The sequence below is a fragment of the Lytechinus pictus genome, chromosome 18 (assembly GCF_037042905.1).
Source record: "Lytechinus pictus isolate F3 Inbred chromosome 18, Lp3.0, whole genome shotgun sequence".
NCBI classification, from domain to species: Eukaryota; Metazoa; Echinodermata; class Echinoidea; order Temnopleuroida; family Toxopneustidae; genus Lytechinus; species Lytechinus pictus.
Genome location: NC_087262.1, coordinates 300,760 through 318,516, shown reverse-complemented (window position 1 = coordinate 318,516; position 17,757 = coordinate 300,760). Strand labels below are relative to the sequence as shown.

The 17,757-nt window shown below is 36.9% G+C and overlaps 1 protein-coding gene across 1 annotated transcript in view; it reads right to left on the bottom strand.

Annotated features, from left to right (window-relative positions):
* LOC129281728 (protein FAM13A-like) overlaps nucleotides 1-14,825 on the bottom strand; it is an 88,489-nt gene extending 73,664 nt beyond the window's left edge. The window contains exons 1-3 of the mRNA XM_064113399.1: nucleotides 14,797-14,825; nucleotides 10,719-10,968; nucleotides 6,274-6,368 (exon numbers count right to left, since the gene is read on the bottom strand). Of these exons, the coding sequence (XP_063969469.1) occupies nucleotides 6,274-6,368; nucleotides 10,719-10,968; nucleotides 14,797-14,825 (374 nt within the window). The remainder of the gene's footprint in view (nucleotides 1-6,273; nucleotides 6,369-10,718; nucleotides 10,969-14,796) is intronic.
* Nucleotides 14,826-17,757: the final 2,932 nt, after the last annotated feature.

Here is a 17,757-nt window from a genome sequence, read left to right as displayed (position 1 = left end):
CATTATTCTTGTACATGTAGATTAAAGAAATATTTCAAATAATTTGATTGACTAATATTGTCTTTGAAATGAAATGAGGTAGGAAATTGACTTCTAAAATAAAGTATTGTTCATTTTTCCAATTAAATCCCTGTAAGCACAGAATTTGATTGATGCAATCTCACTCATTTGCCGAACCTCATGGCAGAAAGGCTTTTCATTGGTTGAATGAGATAAGTGCTATAAAAAACAGACTTTTTTATTGGAAATTGCTTCATAAATAGACATGTGTCACAGAGATAAAACAGAGATAAAATGGTTATTAGAATACCATTTTGGAAAGAACTTTAGGTTATTTTATTATATCACTTATTTCAATAGAGATAAAATATTGTATTTTATCTCAGACAAATGTATCTCAGAATACTACCACTGTCTCTTTGAATTTCTTTCACAGCAGAATGCTGTACATTTCTATCCATTTCCAATTAACTTTGTCTTCTGTTATGTTGCTGTTCTCAGATGTTTTGTTATTGATGACATTGTTGGTCTCAACATTATCACCATCCTCTCCTTAGAGGAGTGTTCATTCTGTGTATCATCCTTACTTGAGGGGTCATTGGTGTTACTCACTGACGCCATCCCTGAAGCAGTGATTATTGGATGATGCTGACTTTGCATGATTCTGAACATCCATTGCATAGGGGTGGAGAACAGTATTGGTTTGGTGCTAATTAAGACATCTTGAATATCTTTGTCAAAATCCACCATACTTTCGGAATGTCATCTGTATCAAGATTTAGTATGATGTTTTTGGCATGTGGCCCTTGCAACATCTGCAAATTATGGATCTCACTTCAACCTTTTCCACTCATTACTTTTTACTGCTCGTTACACTGTTTGCCAATGCCAGAGTCTGGTCCCTCACCATGGCTTGTTGCGAAGAATCTTCCGATGCAAGGAGAGTTACACATAAGATATCGCTTAAATTATTCGGCAATTCCATCTGAAAAATATAGCCACTTCTTTGAAGCATAGAAATACTCCCAGCCATCCCATAATTTTTTTTACTGACAAGTTCACTACAGACTGCCGAGGGTGAGTTTATCAGAGGGTAGAGGCACTTACAAAAGAATTAAATGCCATTCTTTTCCAAGGCACACACTGTGAACATGGTCACTCCGTGATTGTGCGTCCAGTATTTTGGATCTCATTAGAACTGGTTCTTGGCAGTGCCATTTTTGGCAAAATCAATCTGGATGACAATTTTGTTTAGATCATCCTGCATATTATAATCATTCTCCTACTCCACACCAAGAAGTGATTGCCCATTTATCATTTGTAAGGCATTCACCTACATTGTATGCTCCATCAATATACTTTATTAATGCCAATGTACATTATATTGCCTTTATTCTGAATGTTATACTGAATTTGAGCTTGCTGTCAAGTAATTGTATAATCTCATCCTGATTTGGAGTGTAATTACTAATCAGAAGGCTTTTAATGTTCATAACTATGAACTAAAGCTAAGATATCAACATGCTAATGGAACAAAATGGGCTAACGCACACCCCTTAAAAGATATGATAATGGTAATTCCGTTACCATGTAATTCCGTTACCAGAGTTACAACAGAATTAGAAATGATATTTTTAAAAAATGTAGCTAAGTCTTTAGTAAGTCACATGAAATCAGAGAATTCAGAATTATATCAAATTCAAGTAGGGATTTAGTTCATAGGAAAAACTTTTTCAGTTTTTGGTAACAGAATTACATCCATTTTTGTAGTAGATTGCAAAATTTTCTCTGATAAATTTGAAAGTACCCATGATAAAGACATTTGCTACTGGTAATTATTACACCTTCACACACAAAATTAGACGATTTTGAACAAAAAATGTAAAACATTTTTTTAGTTACCAAATTTATCCAAAATAATGTAAAATATATGTTCTCTAATTGAAAATGGTCATCAAATTCAAAAGATTGTTCAGCAAAAACCGTATTTGAAAAAGGTTTTCAGTTCCTTAAAATAAAAGGTTTTGTGTGAAAAGGTCACTCACATTCAGATCCATACTATTAATTTTGAAATTTACTGTTTTTACCTTCTCCCATGTGGAATTGCCCAAATATTGTAGTCCCATATGTAGATTTTCATGGCAACACAATGGAAGTCTAGATGTGGGACTACAATATTTACCGAGCGTAAGTTCAAATCAGAGTCGGGAAAGAGGTGAATATTCTTCATTTTTCTGATAGTTTTAAACTAACAACTAAATCAACATAATTTCAAGGAATTATGGAAAATAGATGGCCATTTCATGGATTTAAAGATGCAAAATGTGAAATTTTTGCAATTTTTTTTTTTTTAGCAGGAGCGCGATATTTTGTAAACGTATTGACACAGGCCTAGTTTCACCACAGATTAATTAATAGCTACACAGCTATTGCATATACGATGTTAAGAAAAGCTACAATTTACCTTACATGTATTGTATTGAATTGATTTGAGCTCCTCAAGGAGAGCGATTCTGAGGAGCTCAATTGAGCTCCTCAAAAAAATAAGGAGAGCGATTTAATGAGCTCCACGAAATTATAAACGTGAAGGACTGCTTGCAGAACATTGTAGAGTTGTTGTCTACAATCAACACTCAAAATGAAGGATTGCATTTTGTGGTGGGGCTTACTAACTTTTGAGCACAACTGTATATACCTCTCAGCCAATCAAGCGATGGGTTAAAGAGGAAATTCATCCTGACGATAAGCTGGTTCAATAAAAGCAAAAAATTCAAGGAAAATATTGGTGATAATTTGATGAAAAAAAATATGAAAGTTATGAATGTTGGGACATGTAGAGTTCTTAATTTGTAACATCATATGTGAGCAGCTCCCTAATAGATAATGTAATGTAGATTCAAGTAATATACATGTATGTATGTGAATGCAACTATCTTTATCACCCTCATTATTCCAAATCACATTTCACATGAACCAGAAAATCATTCAAAGGGGCTCTTTTGCATGTACAAGTGCCACTATTATTTTGAAATCATTTTAGAGGGGTTGCTCACCATCATACTGATTGATTACAGCACTCAATGAACCAGTCAATTCAGGAAAAAAATAATAAGACCAATAAAGGGAGGTCATAAATGTGAAACATGATTTCCAAAACAAAGTAAAAAAAAACAACAAGTGGAACGCCTCTGGCAGTCTCGCCTGCATTACGCGATTTAATATAGCAGCAGTGCTAACTTTGAATACTACTATAAAATAATCATTCACAAAAACACCAATCATATAATGACATAATACCACGTTCATTGACCATAAATGACATTTGAACGGTGACTTAAGACTTGTCAACTACACCCATGTCCACATTTCATTCACTCTATCCATAAACTTTCAAAGTTATGATGGCAATTCAACAATTACCCAAACATGGCCTAAGTTTATTGACCTTAACTGACCTTTGACTTTGGTTTTGTGACCTGAAACTTACAGGGGATGTTCAGTGATACTTGATTACTCTTATATCCCAAGTTTTATGAACTAGATCCATATACTTGCAGAATTAGGATGGTAATTCAATAAATACCCCCAACATGGCCAAAGTTCATTGACCTTTAATGACCTTTGACCATGGTCATGTGACCTGAAACTCGTACAGGATGTTCAGTGATACTTGATTACTCTTATGTCCATGTTTAATGAACTAGATCCATAAACGTTCAGAGTTAGGATGGTAATTTAACAAATACCCCCAACACGGCCAAAGTTCATTGACCCTGAATGACCTTTGACCTTGGTCATGTGACCTGAAACTCAGGCAGGATGTTCACTAATACTTGATTAACCTTATGTCCAAGTTTCATGAACTAGATCCATAAATTTTCAAAGTTATGATAGTAATTCAACAAATACCCCCAACTTGACCAAAGTTCATTGACCCTAAATGACATTTGACCTTGGTCACGTGACCTGAAACTAAAGCAGGATGTTCACTAATACTTGATTAACCTTATGCCCAAGTTTCATGAACTAGGTTCTTATACTTTTTAAGTTATGTCATTTCAAAAACTTAACCTTCGGTTAAGATTTTGAAAATAATTCTCCCAACATGGTCTCAGTTCATTGACCCTAAATGACCTTTGACCTTGGTCATGTGACCTGAAACTCAGGCAGGATATTCAGTAATACTTGATTAACCTTATGTCCAAGTTTCATGACCTAGGTCTATATACTTTCTAAGTTATGGTGTCATTTCAAAAACTTAACCTTAGGTTAAGATTTGATATTGACGCCGCCGCCGCCGTCACCGTCGGAAAAGCGGCGCCTATAGTCTCGCTCTGCTATGCAGGCGAGACAAAAACACCTCTCAAACACTGTCAAGAGACATTTTGCATGTGTGGGGTAAGGGTACATGTAAATTGAATTTGTATATTAGGGCCTATAGCCTGGCTTACACCTTTGCACTTTGGGCTTGCTTTCAGGTGCGGATTGCCGGAAAGCAATCAGCAGTTAAACGCAACACAACGCAATGAAAAAAAGCTTATACAAGGTCATTACACAGACTAATACAAAGGCCTTGCATTCTAACTCAGTAGTTTGAAACTTCTTCAAACATTGGCAACTGAACAAAACCATATGCGCAAAGATGAAAGTCGATGAGCAAATCCTTCAACCTTGAAAAGTACTCTCTCAAAAAGCGTACATGCTGTTCTGGAGAGGGTTGTGCCTTGTCGGGTGCTTCCAGCGCTACTGGTGATGTGTTGATACTGTGGTGGAATTCTTGGTGCACTATACAAGTATGCAGTGTGAGGGTGATGCATGTGTGTCCCTCTTAACGCATCTTTTAAGGGCAGAAGGAAGTTTGTTGAGTGATAGGAAAAGTTGCTCCCCAGAGGCCAGCTATAGAGGTTGAAGTTACAGCAGTGTTTGGGAGAGTATTCCAAATACGGATGGCTCTTGGGAACATAGTTGTGTTTCCCATGACAGTCCCTTCCTAAATCCATGTTGGTTTGGATTGATGTTATTTTTTCCAAGTACTTTGACATGTGACTTGATACAATGTGCAACAGATTTATGTAAGTGACACAGGTCTATAATTAGCAGGGTTGCTCTTGTCACCTGACTTGTAGATGCTGTCCACTTGAGCTCTTAACCAATCACTTGGTAGTATACCCTCATTTTTGGATTGTTAGATGAGATGAATAAGGAATGGGCTAATCTCATCTGCAAGTCTCTTAAAATGCTAGCAGGAATTTCATCTGGACCACTGGCTTTGTTGGTGTTCAGTTTGTTCAGTTTTTTTTTTTCACCCCTTGTAAGAGCTGAAGAAGAGATCTTCAATTGGTGTCTACAGTGAGGGACCCTTGTCTGGTAGTACCTATGAAGTATTATCATGTGCAAATACTGAACAGAAGTGAGCATTTGGAGCATTAGCATTCTCCTCATTGGACACATAAGATATATTTCCTACTTTCAAGGTTATGATTCCTACTGACTCTCTCCGGTGAGCTTTGACATATCTCCAAAATTTATTTGCATCAGTCATAAGACTTCCTCCATCTATATTATAAAGGTATTCAGTGTGAACGGATTTTTATTATCTTTGAACAGAATTATTCCTTGTTTTTCCAAATCTGCATGTGACCTTGTATAGTCTGTCCCTCCTATTCATCTCCTGTATGATCTTTCGGGTAATATACATGTGGCTTGTCTTGGGCCTAAAGTTCCTGAAGGGAATATGAGATATGATCAACAGAAGAGAAGTCTTGAAGAAATCAAATTATCTTCTTCAGAGATGTCTTCAGGAGTTCTTTCAAAGTAGTCAAATGACATCTGAGAGCAGCGCTCCTTAATATCTAGGATTACAGCAGTCATTTTTCTGTTTTCGAAAGATATTACTGATGCTTCATGTATTTCGTCAATCACCTCATATTTAGAACCAGGAGGTATGTAGTAGCTACCAAGATAGAGCAGCCCCCATTTGTCAAAGCCTATGGAAGCCCAGCTACTTCTGTAAATGCAAGCAAGGAGGCACAAGAACGAGCAACAGCGAGCGCAGGCATTAACACTGCATTAGTGCTCAAATTACCTGGAATTACCTTGCTTTACTGCATGCAAATTTGTCCATGACCTTGTAGGCAGGCAAAAATGCGATTGCAACCAAACATTTTGCCTACGTAGCATACTGCATTAGGCGACATATTGTCTTTTCTGGCTAACATAACAATATGCATCTTAAAACACAAATGGTATGAACCAGGCTTAAGAGATACATACCTGAGGTATCCCTGATTTTGTGGCATTCCTGATGATACATCTTCTTTTGAGACTTCAGAATAGTTTGAGTTCATGTCCAATTCATCCTGTGATACCTGCCAATTAAATCACATGTAAGACCAATAATCAAATACCAATTTATTATTCAACTGATGTAATTCTTTAAACAGCATATGACACATGACAGTCAATTATATGAGCCTTCTCTTTTTAAGTGCTTTTGAACTATTTTGCTTGACATATTGACCCGGGGAAAATGCTGCAAGTTTATTGTATTATTACTCTTGCCTTATATAGCCCTTAACACTTTATCAGAAGAGTCTAAGCCCTCTTTAGTAATGCAGTATAAACTACCCAGGCTTTAACAGCCTTACAAGGAATAAACTCCTACCAGGTACCCATCAACTGGGTTGAGTGCAGCAGAATGTAGATAAATTTCTTGCTGAAGGAAAACACACCATGGCTTCAAATCAAACCCATGTCCCTCAGAATGAAAGAATAGAGTCAAAACCACAAGACCATGATGCCCCCAAACTAAATCTCTGTTCCCATATATTTATTTTTGCACAATCATTTCCTTTGTCATGTTAAGGAATGAATCTCCGCTTTTGGTAGTAGATGCACATTGGCTGTATTATATAATTCTGACTGCCTCATGTACAATGTAATAGGGCCGATTCAAAACCAGCAACCACTCAAAAATCAATAGGTGGCTTTGCTTTATCATAGTGGACCTCCATGACAAATTTGAGATGAGTGGAGAAGAAACACAGCCAGTATAGCACTCACAAGGAAATCTCGGCTATTTCCACAAGAACTCTTTTTACCATGGCAACGACGTCTCCACCCACACCATAATCAATAGGCGGCTTTGCTTAATGGACCTTCATGCCACATTTGAAGATAATCAGAGAAGAAATGCAGCTGGTAGAGCGCTCAAAATGACATCTCTGCTATTTCCACAAAAACTCTTTGTTACCATGGCAATGTCTCCTAGCACACCAAAATCAATAGGCGGCTTTGCTTTACCATAATGGACCTTCATGCCACATTTGAAAATGATAACGGTCATAACGGATCACAGACCACTGGAAATCAAAGAAACCTCTTAAAAGTGCACCACCACGTTTACAGAGATTGCTCATCAAAGTCCAAAGATACAGGTGTCAAGTACCAACCAGGAAAAGACATTAGTCTTTCCGATAACGTGACTTCCTAATCCCAAGGAAGCATGTGATGTACCGCTAGATTTCAGAGTTGAATCCATCTGCTCTGAGGTTGAAGATTCGCATGAGATCGACCTAATATTCTTCGGACAACACGAGAGGAAAGAACTACAGAGAGAAACAGCTAATGATCAATTTGTCAGATCATTATGACAGATAGTTACTCATGGTTTGCCTGAAACAGTCCAAGAGTTACCAAAATCAATATTGGTCGTACAGAAATGAAATCGGTGTGTCGCACAGAGTACTCTTCAAGGGAAGTCAAGTCATCATTCCGAAGACACTGAGGAATGATATCCTTAGACAACTTCACCTAGGACACATAGGAATCAAAAGTACCAGACGACTTGCTCGTGAGACAGTATTCTGGCCAAACATCAACAAGGACATCAACCAGTTGATAAAGCAGTGTGAAACATGCCAGAAACATCCAGCAAGGCAGCAGTCTGGATGCAAGAAGTGGAATATCAAGCACATCACTTCATCTCCACTCTATTAGCTGAGAGCCTGGGGCTGAGAGAATGGTTCTTATAGTCAAGAATCTGTTGACAAAATGTTCTCAGGCTGGCCAAGACAGTCAACTAGCTATGATGAACCTGAGAGCAACATCAGTCAACAGTAACTTGAGATCACCAGCAGAAATGTTATTTGGTAGACCCATCAGAACCACATTGCTAAGTCACTATTTCTTGAGCGTTTCTACTACCACTTATTTTCTCTTGAATAGGCAAGACAAGATGAAGGAAGTGCATGATCGATATGCAAGTCAGAGCTCTACATCCAAGAGACCACACTTGGATACCAGCCAAAGTATCCAAAGTCTGTGAGGAACCCAGGTCTTACGAAGTATCAACGCCAAACGGAGGAATCTTGGGAAGGAACAGATCACACTTGAGGAAAATTCCATCCGCTTGAAAATAGCAGTTGCCCGGGTGCCATTGGCAACCACAACTGCCGGCGGGCAACCTGAAAGTCCCAACATGGTTGCCCAGATGGCAACCAGAAAACTCTGGATATTTTGTTTCTCAAAGAGCATAAAATTCTCTGGAATTTTCAGGCAAGCAAGAATGCTTTTACAGTCCAAATTTAACAACTTCTGGAACAGGAAAAATATATTTCAAGATCACATTGGCACAAAGTTTTAGCTCCAAAAGATTGCCCAAATCTAGCACATGTGCCAAAACTTTGCCTGCCAATGAGTTCTGAGATTGACTGCCTGTCTGTCAAAGTTTGGCTAAGTCCTCCATGAGAACCATAAAGCTTAAATTTTGACATGATAAAAGTGGGGGGGGGGGGGTGCAAGTTGTAAAATGCAATTTACTGGAGGCCGTTTCCGTGGTACTTCTGATTTGTCACCCCATTTTCTACTTTTGCGTTTTGGCATGGTTAATTGTTAATGGTTATCTGCTACACTTAAACTATGTTATTGTTAGGAACTCCATGAAACAATATTTAAGTTTTCAGAACATCAAAATAAATTCATTCAGTATACAACTCTAGGATTAATAAGGTGTTAATAAGCTGGTAGATCGCTCACAAGGAAATCTCTGCGGCGGACGCGGCGGTGCGACAAGGCCAAATCCATAGTATTCTCCGAACTTTGTTCGGGGGATACAATAACTTAGGTCTACATGTACTAAGTAGGATCAGAGAAATCGTGTTTCACATTATCAGAGTGCTCCATCTTTCTTTACTTTTCATTCTCATTTACAATAAAATAATAATAAATCAGAATACCCGACATACCTGTAGATAACCTCTTACTTATTTATGCGGCCCAGAGCGCCAGTGCAGCAGTGCGGTCATCAGCCCCAGGGCAGGGCATGGCCAGGCACATCACCAAGTGCCTCACCTGCTGGGCCTGGAGCTTGCATTTTGACAAACTTACTTGTCATCAACGCTGCTCAATCTCCGTCTTTTTGATGGTCCAGAGTCACATCTTCTAATCGCCCTTTTTTGTATGAATCCATTATCCCAAGATGAAAATACCGGGAGTTCAAGCAATCACCGCCATGAAATGCAACAAACACTTGAACCGCAGGCAACACGAAGCTAGCACCTTGGATCCCTAGGCCTCGCATCTGTGGCAAGTACATGTATGCACTGTATCGTACAGTATATCTCTCAGCTCATGCTTTGCCCGTTCAACCACCTAAGTCTATCTGCTTGAATGCATATTGCGCACGCCACGAACACGATTATCCGCCATCTTGCTACCCCCAAACTTCTTAGCTGTATGCATAATTTTGAAATAGCAATTACGCAGCCACATGTTTTAATACGGCACAAGATGGCGGCAGACAGACTGTCCATGGCAACATTGACTGATTGAGCGATTATGGCGTGTGAGATAGTGCAAGTGCCAATCTATGCCAACGGAAATACATGTACATTCAGTTCCGTGTGTTGCTGCCCTCTACGTCCGTACAAATCACTCAGATTGACACTAAATTGATGGCACACACATGAACTAAAGGCATACTTAAAATTTTGAAAAAACGTATTTTCGCTGGAAAAAACGTAAATACGGATTTTAAACCGAAAATTTGACAAAATATGTACAAACATATTACTTTGGAGCTCGGTATACTTGTATAAAACAACCCTAAAATGACAAGTCATTGATATGTAGGCAGAAAGGACCAAATTCACAAGACTGAAAGTGACATGATCCAGTCATCGATCACTATGTCACTAAGGTCACATCAATGAGGAAGGCTGCAGTTTAATAGTAGTCGAAAAATTGTTGAGGTAAATCTTCCAGTTTTCTTTGTGTAGTGAGATTAAAAGCTCAAAATTTCCTCGATATATTTGTAAGTCTAATGGACTGCGAATGTAATACTTTCAAAATCATTTATAAATTAAAAATATTGGTTAAGGTTTTGATATTGATACCACAACTTGGTCAAAGTTCAAAACCATGAACCTTTGACCTTATTCATGTTACCTGGAACTTGTACCAATATTATCGGTGACACTTGATTACTCATGGTCATAGTTTCAAAAATAGCATCTTAGGCTTATATAGTTATGAAGACATTTCATATTGGTTTATAAGATTCCAATTACAACATCAAAGCTGTTACTGTCGATAAAAGCAGCACCTACAGTACAGTCTCACTCTGCTATGCCATGTGAGTATAAAACAATGAATAACTTTATGTGAAGAAAACAGGACTTTCATGGATTAATGAAAATAGAACATTAAATTTGACATACCAATTTATGTCTCCTTTGTCTCATGTACTGATCATAAGACATTGGAGTGACAGGTGGGGATTTCTTCTCCTTTGCTGCTTGCACTTCAATTCGCTTTGAGTTCCACACTCGATCTGAACCACTGATAGAGACAGGTGAAGGTGGGCTACCAATATCATGGCCAAAGAGGAAGTCAAACTTATCAATAAAGAGACGAACAAGATGGTTTGTTTGTCCCTGTTCTCTCAGTCCTTGAATGCCGTCAGCACACCTTTAATAAACATGTGGAAAAAAAAATTCAGAGGGAGTCTTCATTTTGTTAAAGGAAATAATAATTCATGAGAATTATGATAGTAATAAAGAAGAATACAGTAATTAGAACATTATCATTAAAAGGAAAATTATGAAAATAATTATACAGTACAACCTCTCTTATCCGGACACATTGGGACCAGCACCAATCCGTATGAGGGATTTATCCAAATCTTGGAGACCCAATACTAAATACACGCAGCTGCTGCCTCCCTAACGGCGTTACGGTGGCTACATGTTATCTATTGTAGTGGGCGTACGGACAGTATTTACTGCAGTGTCAGTGCAAATTATAGGCAGTATTTTCACGGAAATGAAATCGATCGATGGCCAAAACTATTGAATAATTTACCTGCTAAAATGATACATTAAGCATACCTCAAAAGCAATGAAACCAAGTATTACAGTGAGATCATCGCGGCAGGTATCGCAGCTTCGCAATGTCAGCCATTGTTATACTGACTGTAGGCTCAAACATAATAGATAGCGCTGTCCGTATTGAGGCCTAACGTTAGCTAGCGAGACATGTGTTGTTTTTCCCGGGAAACAAATAGAGAATGTGATAAAATGTTTACGCTGCACCCTGATTTACTGGAAAATTATCCTGCCTAAGTTCATTCGGTGATTTGGGTGAGATATTTTCATGAAAAATAATGTTGTTGTAGGTAGACTATATTGGAAAATATATGTAATCAAAGTGAATTTGCATATAAGATTGAGTTTAGATCAAAATCTAATTTCTTCACATACTAGATTGAATTGAAAAAAAAAATCTTGGCAAGTGTACGTCCGGATAATAGAGAGATCCGGATAAGAAGAGGCCGGATAAGAGAAGCTGGACTGTAATACTGAAAACAATAAGCATTTATAACCAGAGGGATTCTTACATTAAAAATGACGGGTGTGAGAAAGTAAAGTGGAATTATTTATCCTCACTCGGTTTGGCAAATACTATTTTTTACTTGGGTGAAGACCCAAGGGAAAATAGTAGCAATGCTGGACCATCCGCGAATAAATACTTCCAAATATATTTTCAAACGAAACGCCTGGTATATTTGTTTCATATCCCTTCTATATTGAATGAAAGATATCAGAAATCTAGATCTAAAAGATCCACCTCCATTATCTGGACAACCATGAAGATACCATTATTTTCTTATCTCAAGAGTCTTGCAAGATTCGGATTGGAGATATTAGACCATCCGGAACAGACACATAAGGGTCGCAAAGGCAGAATGATAGCCACTGATGATCAATAGCAATCCGACTTTGTCAGAAAATCTGACAAGAGTCACGATCGAAGACACTGAAGCCTGGCGCGGCTCAGTAAAAGATCCCTAGACCAATCCGAAAAGACTAAGACGAGGCTTATATAAGCCCGAGTCACATAAATTAATAATTTTACATGAATTACCAAACAAAAAAAAATCAAAATTCTGTGTAGTTATTTGGTGAGCCAGATGGAAGCCCCCCCCCCAAAAAAAAAATCAGTCAACAAATAAAGAAGAAGCAATTTTTATGAATTTTGAAAAATGCGCATAACCTAGCATATTTAATGAGTTTCAAAATTTTGTGTAAAAGTTTTGAATCCCCCTCCTAGTGCTCTTATATATAGCAAACAGAATTGAAATCTAACTTAAAATGACGAAGAAGAAGCATTTTAAAATTGTGGATGGACGACAGATGCCACGCCACAGCATAAGCTCATCTGGCCATGCGGGCCAGATGAGCAAAAACACATGCATATACCACTTCCTCTAGCAGTCTCGCCTGCAATACATGATTCAATATAGTGCATTGCTGACTTTGAAAACAATTTTCACAAAGAACACACTTCATATGATAATAAAATACTGTTCTTTAACGCTTACCTATAGAATATTTGGTTTCCATGTAGCCCCTGATCCCCCTTTGGCTGCTATTACTCAAGCATATTTTTGCTTATATAGTTTGCCACTGCATTTGTTTTTCACTACTTTGTCTTATCTTTAAATTGTATTCATGTCTAAATTTTGTTATAACACTGAGCTATAAATTTGTCACTTTACAATGTATTTTCAACGATTATGTTTATGTATTGTAAATTTTATTATTGACTATACAATAAATGCAGAAACTCCTGCAAAAAAAAAAAAAAAATATGTCCCTTAATGATATGTGACCTAATATTTGTACAAAATGATCCTTGATTACCCTATGTTCACATTAAATGAACTAGATCCATAAACTTCCAAAGTTATGATGGTAAATTCAACAAATACCCCCAACATGGCCAGAGTTCCTTGATAAATGACCTTTAACCTTGGTCATGTGACCTGAAACACAGGCTGGATAATCAGCCATATACCATTACCAGTACATGTATGTCCTGGTTTCATGAACTAGATCTACATATATTCTTTCCCCGGCCCCCCCACTCCGGGGTCGGAAGGACCGCATGCGTGTTCCCAAAATGTCCAGTAAAGGGGTACTTTTTCGCGGGACAAGTCCGGCCCGCGAATTGTAAAAAAAGGGGGTGTTTTTGTATTTTCACCTGGAGAATTCTTTAAAAAGGGTTTTTTTTTAATCTCTCCCTTTGGACTCCTGAGAAATTCTAAAAGGGGGTTATAAAATATTTTGAATAACATAAGAAAAATTGATCAAATCCCGGGATCAAATTCCTGAAATTCCTGCTAGTTTTGAAAGCTCATTTTGAAAAAGTAAAGTACGGATCTTTTGTTGTAATGAGAGCTCACCTGATATAGGGGGTACATTGAGCAGTGTTTCGGATTTAGGGGGGTCTCCAAGGCAGAAAAAGCCCGCGAAGAGCCCTCGAAAGGGGGGTTCAGAAATTTTGGCAGACCTTCGATAGGGGGGTGCTTTCAAAGGGAGGGAACGAGCATAGGCTTACCCTAAATAACACTGAGTGGGGGGCCGGGATTCTTTCATTTCTTTGAAAGTTATGACAATTCAAAAACTTAATCTTGGTTAAGATTTCGATGTTGATTCCCACAACATGGTCTAACTTCATTGACCCTAAATGACCTTTGACCTTCATGTGACATGAACCTCCGGCAGGATGTTCATTCATACTAGATTACCCTTATATCCGACAGTTACCATAGGAACAGTGCCTCTCTGCCAATCAAAATCATGGAAAGATGTCAGATCTGACAACTTGTCGGATGAAAATATTGATGAAACGCTCCCAAGAAACTCAGGCAGGATCTTTAGTGATACACTATTACCCTTATTTCTAAGTTTTAAGAACTAGGTCCATATACTTTCTAAGTTATGATAACATTTCAAAAACTTAACCTTCGTTAAGATTTAGATATTGATTCCCCCAACATGGTCTAAGTTCAATGACCCTAAATGACCTTCGACCTTGGTCATGTGACCTGAAAGTCAGGCAGAATGTTCAGTAATACATGATTACCCTTATGTCTATGTTACATGAACTAGGTCCACATACTTTCTAAGTTATGACTTTTCAAAAACTTAACCTTGATTAAGATTTCAATGAAGTTATAAAGTTATAGTCTCGCTCTGCTATGCAGTCGTGACAAAAATGAAGTTAAAGCTTTTTTTTAAAGAGAAAACTCCAAACAAGCAGTGCATGCAGACAGGACTCAAATTTGTTCATGCCTGGGACGGTTTATCACAAAGCTAAATAAAAAGCACACAGAAAGTCAGGTGAGAAAGGGATTTTCCCTGCTGCTGATTTGTACAAACGATATCACTGTATCATATCATTCTTCTGCAAGCTAGATGTTAAGGTGTGGAATTCTCAATGGGATTAACTCACAATCCGATCTTTTCCCTCACTATATCCATTCCCAAGAAAATGTCTTAATCCAATACTTGAACTTGTCACAACCTCAACTCGGGCAACTCAATTCAGTTTGGTTTTACATATTTACCACTAATGAAAAAATACCTGGTATAATTTCTGAAACTCTGAACTAATTAGAAAATACCATATATTCTGTCAGTGTGAAGCAAAATATTTATCTCATAATGAAAAGAAACAAGTGGAACGCCTCTGGCAGTCTCGCCTGCATTACGCGATTTTAATATCGCAGCAGTGCTAACTTTGAAAACAACTATAAAATAATCATTCACAAAAACACCATTCATATAATGACATAATACCACGTTCATTGACCATAAATGACATTTGAACGGTGACTTACTGTAAGACTTGTCAACTACACCCATTTCCACATTTCATTCACTCTATCCATAAACTTTCAAAGTTATGATGGCAATTCAACAATTACCCCAACATGGCCTAAGTTTATTGACCTTAACTGACCTTTGACCTTGGTTTTGTGACCTGAAACTCACAGGGGATGTTCAGTGATACTTGATTACTCTTATATCCCAAGTTTTATGAACTAGATCCATAAAATTTCAGAGTTAGAATGGTAATTTAACAAATACCCCCAACACGGCCAAAGTTCATTGACCTTAAATGACCATTGACCATGGTCATGTGACCTGAAACTTGCACAGGATATTCAGTGGGACTTAATTAACCTAATGTCCAAGTTTCATGAACTAGATCTATAAATTTTCAAAGTTATGATGGTAATTCAACAAATACCCCCAACTTGGCCAAAGTTCATTGACCCTTAATGACCTTTGACCTTGGTCATGTGACCTGAAACTCAGGCAGGATGTTCACTAATACTTGATTAACCTTATGTCCAAGTTTCATGAACTAGATCCATAAATTTTCAAAGTTATGATAGTAATTCAACAAATACCCCCAACTTGACCAAAGTTCATTGACCCTAAATGACCTTTGACATTGGTCACGTGACCTGAAACTCGAGCAGGATGTTTACTTATACTTGATTAACCTTATGCCCAAGTTTCATGAACTAGGTCCATATACTTTCTAAGTTATGATGTCATTTCTAAAACTTAACCTTCGGTTAAGATTTTGAAAATAATTCTCCCAACATGGTCAAAGTTCATTGACCCCAAAATGACCTTTGACCTTGGTCATGTGACCTGAAACTCAGGCAGGATGTTCAGTAATACTTGATTAACCTTATGTCCAAGTTTCATGAACTAGGTCCATAGACTTTCTAAGTTATGATGTCATTTCAAAAACTTAACCTTAGGTTAAGATTTGATGTTGACGCCGCCGCCGCCGTCGGAAAAGCGGCGCCTACATGTATAGTCTCGCTCTGCTATGCAGGCGAGACAAAAAACTATGTAAATCTGTAGTATTTAAAGTATGGAAACTAACCAGGAAGTTCTATTAGGATATTTGCATCATTGTGAATGCAAATTACAAGATTTGACAATTTGGCAAGAAAAATGCACATCATCTGCTATAGGTTGGGCCCATAACTATATACAAGTTAAGCCAGTTCTATGAGGCGCCGATTGTACCAATATTATATAGAACAATTATTTGTTATATAATCATTATTTATTAAATAATAACTATTATTTATATATAATTAACATTTTATTTGTAAATAATTACTATTATATAAAATAACATTTCTAATTATTTATATATAATTCCAAGTAATACTTCATTATTTGTAAATAATAATACATGTAGTTCGACATTCCATTATTTATAAATAATGATTATTTGTTTTTCATTATCTATAAATAATGATTATTTGTTTGTCATTATTCATAAATAATGATTATTTGTTTTTCATTATTTATAAATAATGATTATTTGTTTTTCATTATTTATAAATAATGATTATTTGTTTTTCATTATTTATAAAAAATGATTATTTGTTTTTCATTATTTATAAATAATCATTATTTGTTTTTCATTATTTATAAATAATGATTACTTGTTTTTCATTATTTATAAATAATGATTTTTGTTTTTCATTATTTATAAATAATGACACTACATACTTCATTATTTATAAATAATTAAGCCTGAGTCGAATCGATTTTTAAATCGGTGTTCGATCAATGTCATCGAGCGCCGGTGCAGATTTTGCAAAGTCGGTGCATCGAAAAAAAATAAAAAAAATACGTCGGCCGGCCGATTCGTTTGGTTCACACAATCAATCATCAAAAATCAAAATAACATTAATGTCCAACTTGACTACTACTTACTTGATTTATATTGCCCCCAAAATGAAACCGATTGTGTAATTATGATGCCTCTTCACCATTAATTTGAAGTTTATTTAAATCATAGTTCGAGTCTTACTCGTCTGCTCGTGCCGAGATAATTTATGCATGATGAATTCATGAATGGAAGTCGCCATCGATCGTGCATGCGCAGTACTGTGCTTTAATCAAACCAGAAAATGGCAGGAAAATTGGCGCGATCAACGTAAAATAAATCTTGCTTTCATGAACAATATTAATATCATGACCATAGAACACAATTTAATCGTAATAATTAACAATAATTCGCATATGATAATCATTAATATGAATTTAGAGCTTGATGTGAAACGTTTGTATTTCGTATCAATTTTCAATGACGGACATCACATGACGATCGACTTGAGTGAGTGCACTTATCTAAAGAAATAATTATCACGTCAGGATTGATTCTCGAACATTGTCAACATGCAGAAACTCTCTTCAAGATCGTAATATCACCATATAATAACATTTTACATGACAAAACAGAGAAAATTGCGTTTGATATTTTTTCCCATCAATTTGAAGCTAGTTTGTGCCCAACTTTGGGCTCTGATTTCATGAATGGAAAATATGTCATACGTCATCGAACGCGCATGCGCATTGTGCTTCTTTTCTC